We start from the raw sequence: 13,690 nt of genomic DNA, 5'->3' as shown, positions 1-13,690 counted from the left end.
TCAAAAACAGAAGCAACAAGAGCCACAAGTAAAACCTAAACTCCCAGGCGCTCAGGTCCACCTATTTGGCGTCCCATTGGTCAAACTTTATTCCCTCCTAGGAGCACAACCCGTTAACAATAAGAAATATTCCGCGCTCCAACTTTCCCCTCCGATTCGTTGAGCTCGCACCGAAACAAAGCAATTTGGAAGCTGCTGAGCTGTGTGATACTGTACCCACGGAGGCGTAGCGATGGAACGATCGGAGGCAGAGGTGGAGGTGGCGGCCGACGGGGGCTACACACCTCACGCGGCGCTGTCCACGGCTCAGTCGGCGAGGGCATCGATCTGGGAGTCGGTGCGCGCGTGCGGGGTTTTGGGGAAGGAGGTGGACAAGGTCGAGCTGCGGAGACAGGTCGTCATGCCGCTGTACGCGCGACGGGCGGTTGCGGCGGCCGTGGCGGCCAAGGACGAGGCCGCCGGCGTGGCTGCCGCGGCGGCGGCAAAGGGCGATGAGGTTGAGGGGGACGGACAGGGGGAGGAAGTGGCGGTGGTGACGCCGATGGTGGTGTTCGTGAACTCGAATAGTGGCGGGAGGCACGGGCCCGAGCTCAAGGTGCGGCTGCACGAGCTCATCAGCAAGGAGCAGGTGATGTCATTCGCGATTCGCTTGCCCGCTCGTGTAACCCTGCGTCCCAAGTATGCTTTCGTGTTGGTCGTTACTGTACTTGTTTTCTCGCTCTGGTTTGGTGTGGCTTGTTGGAAGATTCTGTGCAATTTGGCTGCTATTTGGGCTTCAGATATTAGTGGTACTGCCATAAAGCGAAGCATGAGCAGCCATGCGTCCTGTGATCTGATGAGGATAGCGTGACGTGGGCAGTATCTCTATATCCTGTGTTTTCAGAAGACCGTTATGAGACATTGCACTAGATTAATGATTATACCGTGGGTTTCTCTGAAGGTTCCAGCAAACCGTGTCTCACTTCCTGATATAGGCCTTGAAGATATGAGCAGGTGAATGAAAAGATATAGGAAGGTAGGTGCTAGCTAGGTAGGAATGATTGAGGATCTACAGTTATGAGCAGATATTGTGTTGCATCATGCTTCTGAGGTGACAGTAGTGAGAGTGATAAGACTGTCTGTAATTTTTGACCTGACATTTTCTTGTAACAGAACACAGAGACATTTGGTGATGCTGATTTTGTTTCATGTTGATGATTTAGTAAACCCGTCACGATATATATCTTCATAGTATTACTTATTTGATATTGTAGATGCTAGTACATTTTTCTATAAACTTGGTCAAACCATAAGAAGTTTGAGTTAGGACAAATCTAGAACATCTTATATTTAGGAATGGAGGTAGTACTCAACACTAGATTCTATGTGAGTTAACTGTGGAACAATTTCTGAAACTGGAGGTTGGCATATGAGAATTGGTTTTTGACGTCATTATGTGGTATAAAAGGGTCAGAACTGATATAAGCTAGGGCCGTGATAACAATGGATATGGAGTACTTCTTTGGAATGTGACGGTCTTTAAGGGCGCCGTCTTTAAGAGCTTGTGAAACTCATGTAACATGCTATTGTGGTTGACAAGACATGCTAACTTTTTGATACTTGTTTATAACGTCAATTATGGATTATTTGTGCACTCACAAGTCACAGCATGTTTTTTGGAAAATTTTATTTCTCATTCCTTTGTTTATTCTGGAAAACCCTGAACTACATGGTACTTACTGATGGAACCATTTATTTTCAGGTCTTCGATCTATCTATTGTGAAGCCTTCTGATTTTGTTCACTATGGTTTGAGTTGTTTGGAGAGGTTGGCTGACCAAGGTGATAATTGTGCAAAGGACATCCGTGGAAAATTGAGGATTGTGGTATGTGCTTGATGGGCTTCCATAAGGATATTGCATCTATAGAAGCCTTTTGAGTTCTCTGCATGTTCCACTTGTTATTTGCTATTAAAAGCTATTTGAGAAGCTGGTTTTACTATCTTTTACCTTATGAAAGGTTTCTGCTCTACTGTTTAGGTGCACATATTGTTTGTCGCAGTCTTCCCACTATTTTGTGTAACATTACATGCTCTAGACCTCTAGTTCTTTCTGACAGGTTGCTGGTGGTGATGGCACTGTTGGCTGGGTACTTGGATGTCTGCAAGATCTTTATAGGTTGAAAAGGGAACCAGTTCCTCCCACAGGAATCATCCCGCTTGGTACAGGAAACGACCTTGCTAGATCATTTGGGTGGGTAAGGGCCTATATATGATGCCATTGTTTTATTTAAGTTCTCTGTTTTCAATTTTAAAAAACTAATCAACACGAGCGCAGGGTGGCTCTTTCCCCTTTGGCTGGCGTTCTGCTGTGAAAAGATATCTCAGCAAGGCAGGGACTGCTCCCATCGTCCACCTTGACAGGTGAGATCATTGCCCATTTTCACCTATGAACATGTGATTCAAATCCATTTTGTTGATTGCTGGTGCTTAAAATTTGAATACTATTTTTTTTCCCTCCTGAGTAAAACTTATGATATACCTATCTGCTATATATTTTGCTTATCGTTCCTCAATTTTTTTTTGCTTATAGCAGAAAGAAAATTGTCAATCCATATAAGAGAACCTGAATGCCATATTTTCTTATCTCTTGATGCATATAATATGTGTACTTAGTGAACAGGCCGAATGATGTATCGAGAACAACTATTTTGTAGGACCAGTTCTGGTGTCTGCTTTAGATGCTTTTTCTAATAATTGCACATACATTCTTCATCTGTTTTTGCACTGAGAACCTCTACTATTGTTCTTGCAGCTGGCAGGCTGTGATTACAATGCCCGTAGGAGAAATAGAAGAATTGCCGCATGCACTTAAGCAAGTTGAACCCACAGATCGGCTAGAGTTCAGCAAGGTTTTGACTGCAAATTCAACAGGAATTTATAATCCAAATCGAAAAACAGAATTTTTCCCAAACCTGTACGTTTTTGACCGAAAACTGTAGGAGAGGCTCCGACAATACATATATTAACAATGAACGCATAATACATGTGACAGTACTGTTACTGGCATGCTATCATCTTTCACTGTTCGATCTTTTGTTGAGCAAGTTGTTTAACATGCCTATTAAGATTGTAAACTAATTTCATGTAGAAATTCCATTACTTGCCTAGGAAAAGAATGTTAGTTACTACTGTACTTACTACTATATTTGCATACTAATCTCCATTTCAGAATGCATGTCAGTTTGTTTCTCTTCGTTGAATTGTTTGATAGATCGATTGCTTTGGCATTTATTTTCTTCTGTGGCTCCTATATTTTGGCTTTCTCAGAACATGCAAGCACATATGTCTTTGAGAAAGAGCTAATGTAATATGGACATATGGTGCAGGAGAATGGCAGTGACTTACCTGAAGAAGCTTCTTGCTATAAAGGCACATTCTACAACTACCTTAGCATCGGTATTCCTTTGATACTTCATCAATCTTCTTGTTTTAGCTAATTCTGTTGTTTCTCATTAAATTTACATGATGATTACAACTCGATAGAGGTAATAAGCTCAATAAATAACTCTTATCTACTTGAGGGTTTATTTATGTTCAGACCAACTGGATAATACATGTAATATCTAGTTTCTCTCTGGTTCATAGGTGAGTAGCGTTGTCTAACATTGATATATACCTATATTTTTTGTGGTATAATGTCTTTTGGATTTTTCACATAGTTTAATATCCTTCAATAGCTTGATTATGGATGTGAAAACATAATTTAGAACTATACATAATGTAACTGTGACCATATATGATATAAATTTGTAAGGTTGCGACTGAAACCGCCAAGAGATTTAGTATTTGCATTATTTCCTATCAGCCTAGCTAATCTATATCAATGATTTAGGTAAATTATATAACTTAAGCTTAGAACCTTGAGTCAGTGTTAAGTGCACCATTTGTTTTTCTGTTTAGGGATGGATGCTCAAGTTTTATATGGCTTTCACCATCTACGAGATGAAAAGCCATATCTTGCTCAAGGACCAGTTGCAAATAAGGTTCTGAAAGTACTTCTTTAATTCTGTATAGTGTCTTAAAATTCTCATATGTTTCATCATTGCAGAATGTGATTTTTTTTTAGAAAAAACATATGCAGTTGCAGAGCTAGACAAGAATGTCCGTGGGCAAAAGGGTGAAAAGAGGCCTATGTCTAAACCTGGGGCCTAAATTACCTATTTTCTCTAGCTATATACCCTAGTAATGAAAGAAAAATCCTAAGCTGAACTGCACTAAGCTTTTCATGAGTGTGTGCGCAAAAAATATCTAATCATGAGCGAGGACTGTCGAAAGAGCATATATCCTTGCATTCAACATGTGCTGGTTACCAGTATCTTCATAGCTGTCTCTTCTACAGTAGCACGTAAGTATGGTATGCTGATAATCATGTGACGCTGCAGACATAAAAGAACTCATTGCACATGTACATCATCATCATCATTATCATCATCATCATGTGGATCTTGCTGTATACTTGACAGATAAGCTGGACGTGATTGCAAGTTCTTCTAGAATATGTAGCTTTGAAAAAAAATGTTTTTTTTCCTTCAATGCCTTTTCTGTAGCATATTTATATACGTCATGCTGGTGTGCACCCTACAGGTGATTTTGCTAATAATATTTGGTTTTACCTTATGCAGTTGATTTATGCTGGATATGGCTGCACACAGGGATGGCTCTGTACACCTTGTACAGCAAGTCCTCAGCTAAGGTAAATAACTAACTTTCCATGTATTCTAAAAGTACTCTCGGACTTTTAAAGTATCATATAGTTATTTTATTTTCGATTATCCTCTAGACACAATAGTGGCTTAAGGTTAATTAGGGATTTTACCTACAAAGTTCTACACAGTAGCATTAGTCCACATACTATAATATTATTCTAGTTTGTATCTGAGGATTTCGATTCAAGTACGAAGTACTATGCAATGTCAACAACCCATTATTTTTACCTGTTCGCATTTTGACGGAGAATAAAGTGCAAGATTGCTAAGATGTTTTTTTTTTTGAGAGAGAAGGTAAGATGCTCTTCTTCTTCCTTTGTTAAATACATTTGTCTCAATCATCTGTCCAGGCCTGACAGAATGTTTTTTGATGCAGGGGACTTAAAAACATTTTGCGGCTTTACATTCAAAGGGTCAATTGTTCTGAATGGGAGCAAATTCAAATGCCTTCAAGGCAAGTCATAGATATCCGTTACATTTTAAACATCTATGATACTTAGGATTGTTAGAAAATCCAATAACCCCACTAGGGAATAATTGTTGCTCTCACTTTTCCTTCAAACTTGATGTACCGATCCTCGTGTTATCACAGAAGTAGAGCTTATATTTCTTTTCCTCTGTCGATCCTGCAGTGTTAGGTCCCTAGTGGTCTTAAATTTGTACAACTACTGCAGTGGAAGGCATCCATGGGGTAATCTTAAACCGGATTATCTCGAAAAGGTTAGTTGAGCTTGGTCATGCACATTGCATATATCTCTCAGTTTTATTTTTTCTAGTTTAGTCAGTTTGGTGAAACTGGAAAAGGTAGGTACATAGTATTTGTTTTGAACATCGTATTTGGTCTTGCAAAATTTGAGTTCAAGATGCCAGTTTGAATGTGTTGGAGAAAACCGTGATGAACACCCCTACTCCAGGTTAAGTGTTTTTTAGCTGTACCAAATAGGATAAATTGACAGCAAGTCAGCAACTAAAGCAGTATTGCAAGTGTGCTTTAGCATTTGTACTGTATCTTTAGAAGAAGTGGTAGCTTCAAGCTAGAGTTCAGCTCTGGTGGGGTTACACAGAGTGCCTTCTGTTACAAGTGACATGTCTTCTTTTTCTCATTCCCAGAGAGGTTTTGTTGAAGCCCATTCAGATGATGGATTGATTGAAATATTTGGTCTGAAAGAAGGCTGGCATGCTTCACTCGTTATGGCTGAGCTGATCAAAGCAAAGCACATTGCTCAGGTACTTGCATCTATTTGTTGCCCTATTTTTCCATTAATATTTTTGCCCCATCCTGAGATAGTTATCTCGTGCTGACAAGCAAACTAAATCTACCCAAACATTTCATGTAATCACTCTCGAGTCTAAAAGTTGTACTCTCTCCGTTCCAAAATATAGGGTGACAACATTTAAAGTCCCAAATCAGGATCACCGATCACTAGATCTATCATGAAATATATTTTCACGGTGAATTCATTTGAAATAGTAGGTGTTAATATTTTTGGTGGTAAGCTTGGTCAAAGTTTTGAAAGTTTGATCGTCAACAAAAGTTATACAGTAGGCCTTATATTTTGGAACGGAGAGAGTATGAAATACAGGTAGTGCTTTCCATGCTCCACCCATTCAAGGGGAGGTGCACAACTCTTAAAGCGCACGGAAGAGTACCTAGGTATATAAAAAGAAGCCTTCATTTGTGCACCCACTGGGTAGGGTAATGTTCTTGAGTTGTTTTTGTATGCCTCCGTTTGTGTGTCTTGGTGGTTCATCTAGCTTGAAAGGAATATCGCATTTCAAGTGCCTCAATCCCGATCAAAACTGTTGATTCCATCTACAATGAACAAGCTGCCGGCCTCAAAGGTGTCCTCAGACTCAGACTTTAACGGACAGAATCACTTGGTACCACTCGGTTCATCCTCCGGAAGCCTTAGACTATTTTCTGCCGTTGTAGTTTATTTTCTCTAGATTGTTGCTCCATTAGTTTACTTTTTTATTTCTGTGCGAAAGTGCTTGTGTAAATTCCAACTCTTAATTAATTGAATCGATTTAAAAAAAATTGGCCTTCTATCAGGCTGCAGCTATCAAGATTGAAATGAAGGGTGGTGAGTGGGATCGAGCATACGTTCAGATGGATGGAGAGCCATGGAAACAACCACTCATCCAGGACCAATCAACCATTGTGGAAATAAATAGAGTTCCCTATCATTCGCTGATGATAAATGGGGAGCAATGAGATTTTTCTAAGTTAATCAGGTAAAATTTCAGAAAGTTCATTTTCTTATTGTTCATTGACATTAATTTGTGCCGTGCACAACATTATCGTTCCTGCTAACTCCGTTAATCATCCACTTGCCATTTCATACCAGATTGCATTATACTACCTCCGTCCTAAAATAAGCATCACAATTTTGTCTATATACGTTTGTATAGACACGTGTCTAAACTCGTTTCATTGTGTAGAATCCTTTATTTTGAAAAAAAGTTGCGACACTTATTTTGGGACGGAGGCAGATCGTTAGACTATGTACAGTTCAGGAGCACGTGCAGTGTGGATGCATGTTTATTGGCCTTCTTAGAGATGGCTCAGGTGCAGCGGAATATTACGTATGTACAGTTTACCCATGGTTGAGTCTTGGCAGGAGCAAAATGCGCCACCATGTACTGCTAGTTCCTTTGGTGGGGGAACAAATTTAATTCGATTTCTATTGTAAAAAAAATTGTCAAGTGGGAAAAACAATGCGGTGAAGAACACTATGATGTAAGCTGTAACTTTACTTTCTGTGTAATCCAACAATTCCTTTCCTCTTGGACATTCCTTGGTTAGACGTGATGAAGTCATTTCAAATGCTTTTGCGGCTGGCATGTACAAGTACAATGATAATGACATTCCTTTCCTCTTGGACATAATGTTTTGGTGTACAGCTTCCTATGAATTTGCTAATGACCACTAGAATACGAATACAAACAAATTTTAGCCAAATTACAAGTAGTGGCAAGACTGCACGGAAATCCTATGCTAGCATTCCTCATGGAATTGCGTTCTACTGCAAATCACGGAAAACCTACTGCACTTGAGAGGCCGGTGACCTTCCCATCTCGGAGGCTGCTGCCCCCTCAACCCTCTGCTCGAATGACTCGCCCATCACCGACACGGGTGTTCCCTCCGGTGGAGAGCTGGTGTTCATCTCTGAGCTGATGTACACGCTCAGGGGGCTCCTCCCGCCCATGGCATGTTCCTCCTCCCCGGCAATCGGTGTGCCATTCCTCGGGCTCTCAGCATTCCATCTTGGTGTCCGGCCCGCGAATTCGCTGCCGTTCCTCAGAGAGTCGTCGTTCCACGTCTTGAATGTAGGTGACTTGAGGTCCTTCCTGTCGTAGTGCTGCAGCCACGCACGCATCCTCCGAACCGACGCGCTCCGGGAGCCAGAGCCACTGGCGGCCTCGGCCTTGGCCTCGGCCTCCGCCGCCCGGAGCTCGTCACGCTCTCGGTATGCGAAAGTGGCGAGGTAGAGCAGCAGCATGAGGATGGACACCACGCCGGTGATGAGGAACAGCCCGCCGAAGCTCCGGAAGCTGAGGTTAGACGAGCCGACAGCGGCGGCGCTGCTGCTGCTCCGGCAAGCACCGGCATCCGGCTCGCCGAACCACGCCTTCTCGATCCGCGCCATCTTCTCCCCCTCCGCCAGCCTCAGTATCTCCCTCGACACGTCCGACACCATGGGCGATCCCCTCGGGAACACGAACCCGAACCCGTCCGTCTTGTACACGGGCCCTACCATCATGTACCCGTCGCAGTACTGCGACAGGAAGAGCTTCAGGTACGGGATCTCGTCGAACATGGCGTCCACCCCGCCGTTCGCCGAACCCCTGGACAGCGCATCCGCGTACTCCTCCACCGTGCTGTACTTCTTCATCCTCCGCTCGTCGAAGCCCATCTTAACAAGCAAGGGCTTGATGAAGGTGCCCTCCTGGTGCCCGATGTTGTGCCCCCACCTCTGCAGCTCCCTCACGTCCGTCACCGTCGGCTGGAGCTTTTGCACCGTTAGCATCGACGTCAGGCTCGCCGTGTAGCTCGACGTCAGGATCAGCACCACGAACACCCACACGATCACCACCAACCTCGACAGGTTGCTCTCCAGCTTCTCCTCTGCAAAACCAACCAGGTCATTAATTCGATCATTCAAGAATGGAAATTGGGAAATCCGGAGTTGTACAACGTACTGTGGGAGAAGACGAGGGTGGAGAAGGCGAAGTAGAAGATGAGGCCGAACTGCTGGGAGGGGGTGCCGCGGAATTCAGGGTTGACGCGGTGCTCGATGACCCAGACGACGAAGCCGGTGAAGCAGAAGAAGGCGAGGCTAGCGAGCCAGAGGCTGGTGGTCAGCGGCTGCAGGAAGACCCACATGCAGGACGCACCGGCGTCCTCCCGCACCGCCACGACCATGGCCCAGCCGGACTCCGTGAACGGCATCGTGAAATCCACCCCCTTGTCCATCCGGCTCGCCGTGATCGTCACGTCGCCCACCACCGCGTCCGCCTCACCCTGACGCACCAGGTCCACCAGCATGTCGTAGGCGTCCGAGCTGTTCGGGAACGGCACGTAGTTGTAGACTACCGGGTACGCCAGGCTCCTCATCACCTCGTCGAACACGTCGATGCAGTAGCCCGTGAACCTTGATGAGTTCTCCGGGTCCGCGTCCACGAACTGTTTGAAACCGTGCTTCACCGGCACGGCCACCCGGAGCACCGGGTTACCCCCGTTCTGCGACGCCGGAGTCCAGCCTTTCGGGGTGGACAGCGTGTCGCCTGGCCACAGGATGTGTTTCAGTTTCAGCGCCTTGGTCGAATCCGGCGCCGTCCAGAGCCCCACCGTCCTGGCGCCTCGCCCGACGATGTTCACCACCTCGTACGCCGCCACCTGCAGCTGCCCGTCGACGAGCGTGAACTTCCCGGCCATCCCGTCGAAACTCGTGTCCAGCACCGCCTTGAGAAGCGCCGCTCCCGTCGCCGACACGCCCACCCGGTCCAGGTCCGTCAGTGCCGTTCTCCTCTGCGGTGTCGGCTGGACCGCGCCGGGCGCGGCCACGTCCGCGGCGGCGGCAATGGCCCACGCCGTGTCGTACGACCAGAGCCTCATCACGGTGGGTTCATCACGGACAACGTGCTCGTCGTCGACTTCCGGGTAGTCGCGCCGGAACCGCGCCCTGAACCTCGCCGTGAAGTTCCTCACCTCGCTCGTCGTGTACTTCACCCGAGGCCTGACGCTGACGACGCCCTGCATGTCCTCGAGCTCCTCGCGGGAAAACCTGTCGATGAAGCTCCCGACGCCGTCGGTGGCGACCCAGACGTAGCCCTCGGCCACCATGCCGGCCGCCCTCGCCCGCCCGAACAGCCGCGCGGCGAGCGCGTACCTCGCGTGCACGACGAACACGCGCGTCGGCGCCGCCGCGAGCGCGTACAGCACGGCATCGAGGCGCTCGTCGCTGGCGTCCCCGGGCACGGCGGCGCGGTGCGTGATGGCCGCCGCGGCCCCGCTGCCGACGCCAGCGGAGGCGAGCGCGTCGGCGAGCGCCGGGAGGATGCCGGCGCCGTAGGGCGAGTCCTCGTGCACGACGGCCACCGCGCGCCAGCCGAACGCGGCGAGGAACGCCGCGAGCGGCAGCGCCTGGACGGAGTCGTTGGCGGCCGTGCGGACGAAGAAGGGGGTCTGGGACGGGGAGAGCGACGGCGAGGTGGCGGAGTAGGAGAGCACGGGGACGTGGGCCCGGCTGCCCAGACTGGCCACGAACTCCGCTTGCGACGAGGTTTGCGGGCCGATGATGGCCTGCACCTGCGCATTCTTGATCAGGTCCACCGCTGCAACCACAGCCACGGGAGAGGAAGAGGGGCGTTTATTAGAAAAGGTTGGGCCGTTGGATTCTCTGGTAGTTATTAAGGGCCCAAACAAAGAAGAAAATTGACTCAGTTTGTGGTAATTAAAAAAGAAATTGCAGCATTTAATTAATTACTGTTAACATATGGTTCCATTCGGAGAATAAGTACTACCGCGGAGCTGAAGCTGAAGGAATGAAAGATTCAAAAGAAAGGAAAACTGAAGGAATGAACATCTGATTTTATGCCCGATCTTCTCGCGAAAGATCTACCGACGCTGGACTTATTTTCACGATCAAGGTAGCCATCTTTTTGGAGACTTTGATAAGGAAAACTTGAAAGAGACTTGTCTCTCACATGGGAGAGACACACCCGACGATCGATCGATGCCAGTTTCAACAAACATATTTGCTGGAGTAATAAAGTTTTCCCTTTGTCACTATCTTCGAAATCCAGTAGCAGTACTGTTTTTTGAGAGAATAAATCTAGTACCAGTCGATGATAGTACACTTAATTGATTCATGACCAGCTCAAAACACGCGCGTACTTGACAGACCGGTCGATGGTCGATGGAAAACGACTGGTGACAACGTGGCAGCGACACAGACATAGTGCATTTCAGTCAAAATCAGCATTAATCTCTCAATTGACCGTTCCACGCGCTGGCGCGGGACAAACCCGATCGATGCTAGTGATGATGCGCATACGTCCACATGACGCCTGTGACCGACTGAAAATTTATACCAAGTTGCGACCTGCTTCAACCTAATTAACTCGGGCTCATGCATGTACGTGCAGCAACCTTTGTGTTCATCTTCTTTTCGTGCAAGTGTGCGCGGTGTCAAAATGTGTAAACTCTCGGGTTTGCAGCTAGCAAATCGATCTGGATTTTCGCAAAAATAAAAAAAGGCAAATCGATCTGGATGCTGCATGGACGCATGGAGCATATGACACCCATCATGCATGCATGTAGTGATGCAGAGGTCGTTGCAAAAAGGAGAATTGGCAGATATAAGATTAATTAATCAAACCCATGCATGCATCACTTTCCGTCGTGTCGTGCCTAACTAATCTCTGCATATCTAAGGTTAATTTCGTGCTCGCAACTTAATAACACCAGTAGTCCCGATCTGATGACTGTGAGATAGCTTGACCGGCTCGCACGGTAGCACGTGCTTGGGTGAAGACTAGTCAGTCTAGTCAGTCAGTCAGTCAGACAGACCACAGCAGTCCCACCTAAGCGGGGCATGCAAGAGTAGACATGCCTGGTGATTGGGAGCTCTAAGATGCGTCGGAATGGTTAAGCTTATCACATGTATGGTCAGTACGTACGTAATGACTACGTACCCGACCCTGAAAAAACAGACGTATATGTAAATTTCGTGGAGTGTCCACTAGCCGCGGTTAAAAATGGCACTTTACAGCATAGAGACAAGATTCCTAAAATATCCGAGCTGGCTTTCCTGTCAAGGAGACATGCAGAATGGCGTTTCTCTAAGACAAGAGGACCGCGATGCAACACGACGGATCTAAGGCAGCCAGGAGCCAGCTGAGCCCCGGTGCACCACAGTCCACAGATCGTATCTAGTGGCTCACGCGACGTGCGGAACAGCAGCCAAAACAGTCCATTGACTAAAACAGAACGGACAACGAAAGATGGGGGGTCGATCGACGGAAGCGTTCTCGACCGATCCTCGCGGGTGGCCAGCGCAGAGTTTTAGCAGCAAACTGCATCTAGAGCTAGCGATTTGACGGCAATTGAGAGGTGTTCATGGGCAAACGAGCGAGGGAGAGCGTTAATTAGCTGATTGATTACCAGCGGAGGCGGCGCCGACGACGTCCCCGGCCGAGTCCCGGAAATGGAGCTCCACCTTTGCGGCCGACCCCGGGTGCGCCGCGTAGTAGTCCTCCACGGCCATCTGAATGCCCGTCCGCCGCCTCCGCGACACCGGCGACGCCCAGTCCAGGATCACCCCGACGCGGACCGGCACCGGCACCGGCACCGCAGCGCTCTCCTGCGCCGCGGCCAGTGCCGCCTGTTGCTGCCCGACGACCAGCGCGGCCACGAGGAAGGAGAAGAGCGAGACGAAGAGAGAAGAGGACGCCGCCGGGTGCCCCGCCATGATCAGTAGCACGTGGTACTGCTGCATCGATCAGAGCCGGCTGAGAGCTGAGAGATACTAGAGCTACCTAGGAAACTGGCGCCGGCATTCGGGCGTATATGTATGCGACTGCGGCCGGGCATCTCTATCGAGCGAGGCTGCGAACGAGGATTTGTTTTTGCTGCGAACCTCGATTTGGTTATTGCGACGACGCAGATGGATCGATGTGAAAAACTACTCTTGACTTGACCTGGCTGCGCTCGCTACGCTACTTACTGGCGTAGTACGTGGTGTGGGCCAATACAGCCGTAGCATGACGCGACGTGGGACGACGACGACAGGTGTATACTGTGGCGAGAGCCGATCGAGCGCTGGAACAGGTCCATTCCAACGTCGGTCGTAGCGACTAGCAAGCTTTCAGGACGTAGAGTTAAATGGAAGAACCACTTTCTCGAACATGGTACAGTAAGTGTTGGGAGGGAACTCCCCGCGTAATAAATTTTTCGTTTCTTCAAAAAGTTTGGCTGATCAGGCTGATCAGCAGTACTGTCTCTCTGAAATGTGTACAGAGGACGAGACTTGGATTGCTTTTCCTGCTCTGAAGAAGATGGCCTGTCTGTCTGTCTGCTCTGCTTGCATATAGAGCCAAAATAGTAGAGAGAATCTTCTGCTACAGAGTAGTATCTTACTGTTAAGCTCCGCAATTTGGATAGTAGCTGGTACTACGAGAAAATATAAATATCCAAGCGTCTAGCAGGGGACCTTTGTTAGATTCTAGAGAGAGATAAAGCGGTAGCTGGAGCATTTGAGTATCTTGCTAAATGTGCACATATATCTCTTTCACATTTCCTTCAACTGTTTCTTCCGTCGTAGCTTCACGGCACTTGTTTAGTCCTACACAATTCATAATCATTGGAAGAACATACGAAATTGCCTCCAGCATAGTTTCAAACATCACTCTTACACAAGAATGTCAAAATTCTTCGTTGA

The 13,690-nt window shown here is 47.3% G+C and overlaps 2 protein-coding genes across 4 annotated transcripts; one reads left to right on the top strand and one right to left on the bottom strand.

Moving 5' to 3' along the window:
* Positions 1-73: 73 nt before the first annotated feature.
* Positions 74-7,537, top strand: LOC100844779 (diacylglycerol kinase 7). 3 transcript variants are annotated; one of them, XM_014900851.2, is made up of 13 exons: positions 74-628; positions 1,742-1,864; positions 2,097-2,234; positions 2,315-2,400; positions 2,792-2,888; positions 3,366-3,435; positions 3,940-4,022; positions 4,662-4,732; positions 5,122-5,199; positions 5,378-5,465; positions 5,856-5,972; positions 6,799-6,980; positions 7,094-7,537. In XM_014900851.2, the coding sequence occupies exons 1-12, from the start codon at positions 233-235 to the stop codon at positions 6,958-6,960; spliced, it is 1,509 nt and encodes a 502-aa protein (XP_014756337.1). In that variant the 5' UTR covers positions 74-232; the 3' UTR covers positions 6,961-6,980; positions 7,094-7,537. The 3 variants fall into 3 exon arrangements, with proteins under 3 accessions (XP_014756337.1, XP_014756336.1, XP_014756338.1); XM_014900850.2 differs by having other exon boundaries at positions 75-628; positions 7,188-7,537; XM_014900852.2 differs by lacking the exon at positions 74-628 and adding an exon at positions 649-1,015 and having other exon boundaries at positions 7,188-7,537.
* A 64-nt stretch (positions 7,538-7,601) lies between these two features.
* LOC100821941 (glutamate receptor 2.7) lies at positions 7,602-13,004 on the bottom strand. The gene is made up of 3 exons (XM_003572838.4): positions 12,415-13,004; positions 8,949-10,583; positions 7,602-8,874 (listed from the first exon to the last, which is right to left on the bottom strand). Exons 1-3 carry the CDS (start codon positions 12,746-12,748, stop codon positions 7,790-7,792), a joined length of 3,054 nt encoding a protein of 1,017 aa, XP_003572886.1. The 5' UTR covers positions 12,749-13,004; the 3' UTR covers positions 7,602-7,789.
* Between the last annotated feature and the right edge of the window lie 686 nt (positions 13,005-13,690).

This window comes from Brachypodium distachyon, chromosome 3, assembly GCF_000005505.3.
Source record: "Brachypodium distachyon strain Bd21 chromosome 3, Brachypodium_distachyon_v3.0, whole genome shotgun sequence".
Taxonomy (NCBI): Eukaryota; Viridiplantae; Streptophyta; class Magnoliopsida; order Poales; family Poaceae; genus Brachypodium; species Brachypodium distachyon.
Note: the sequence above shows the minus strand (reverse complement) of the source record. Positions and strands in the feature narration are given on the sequence as shown.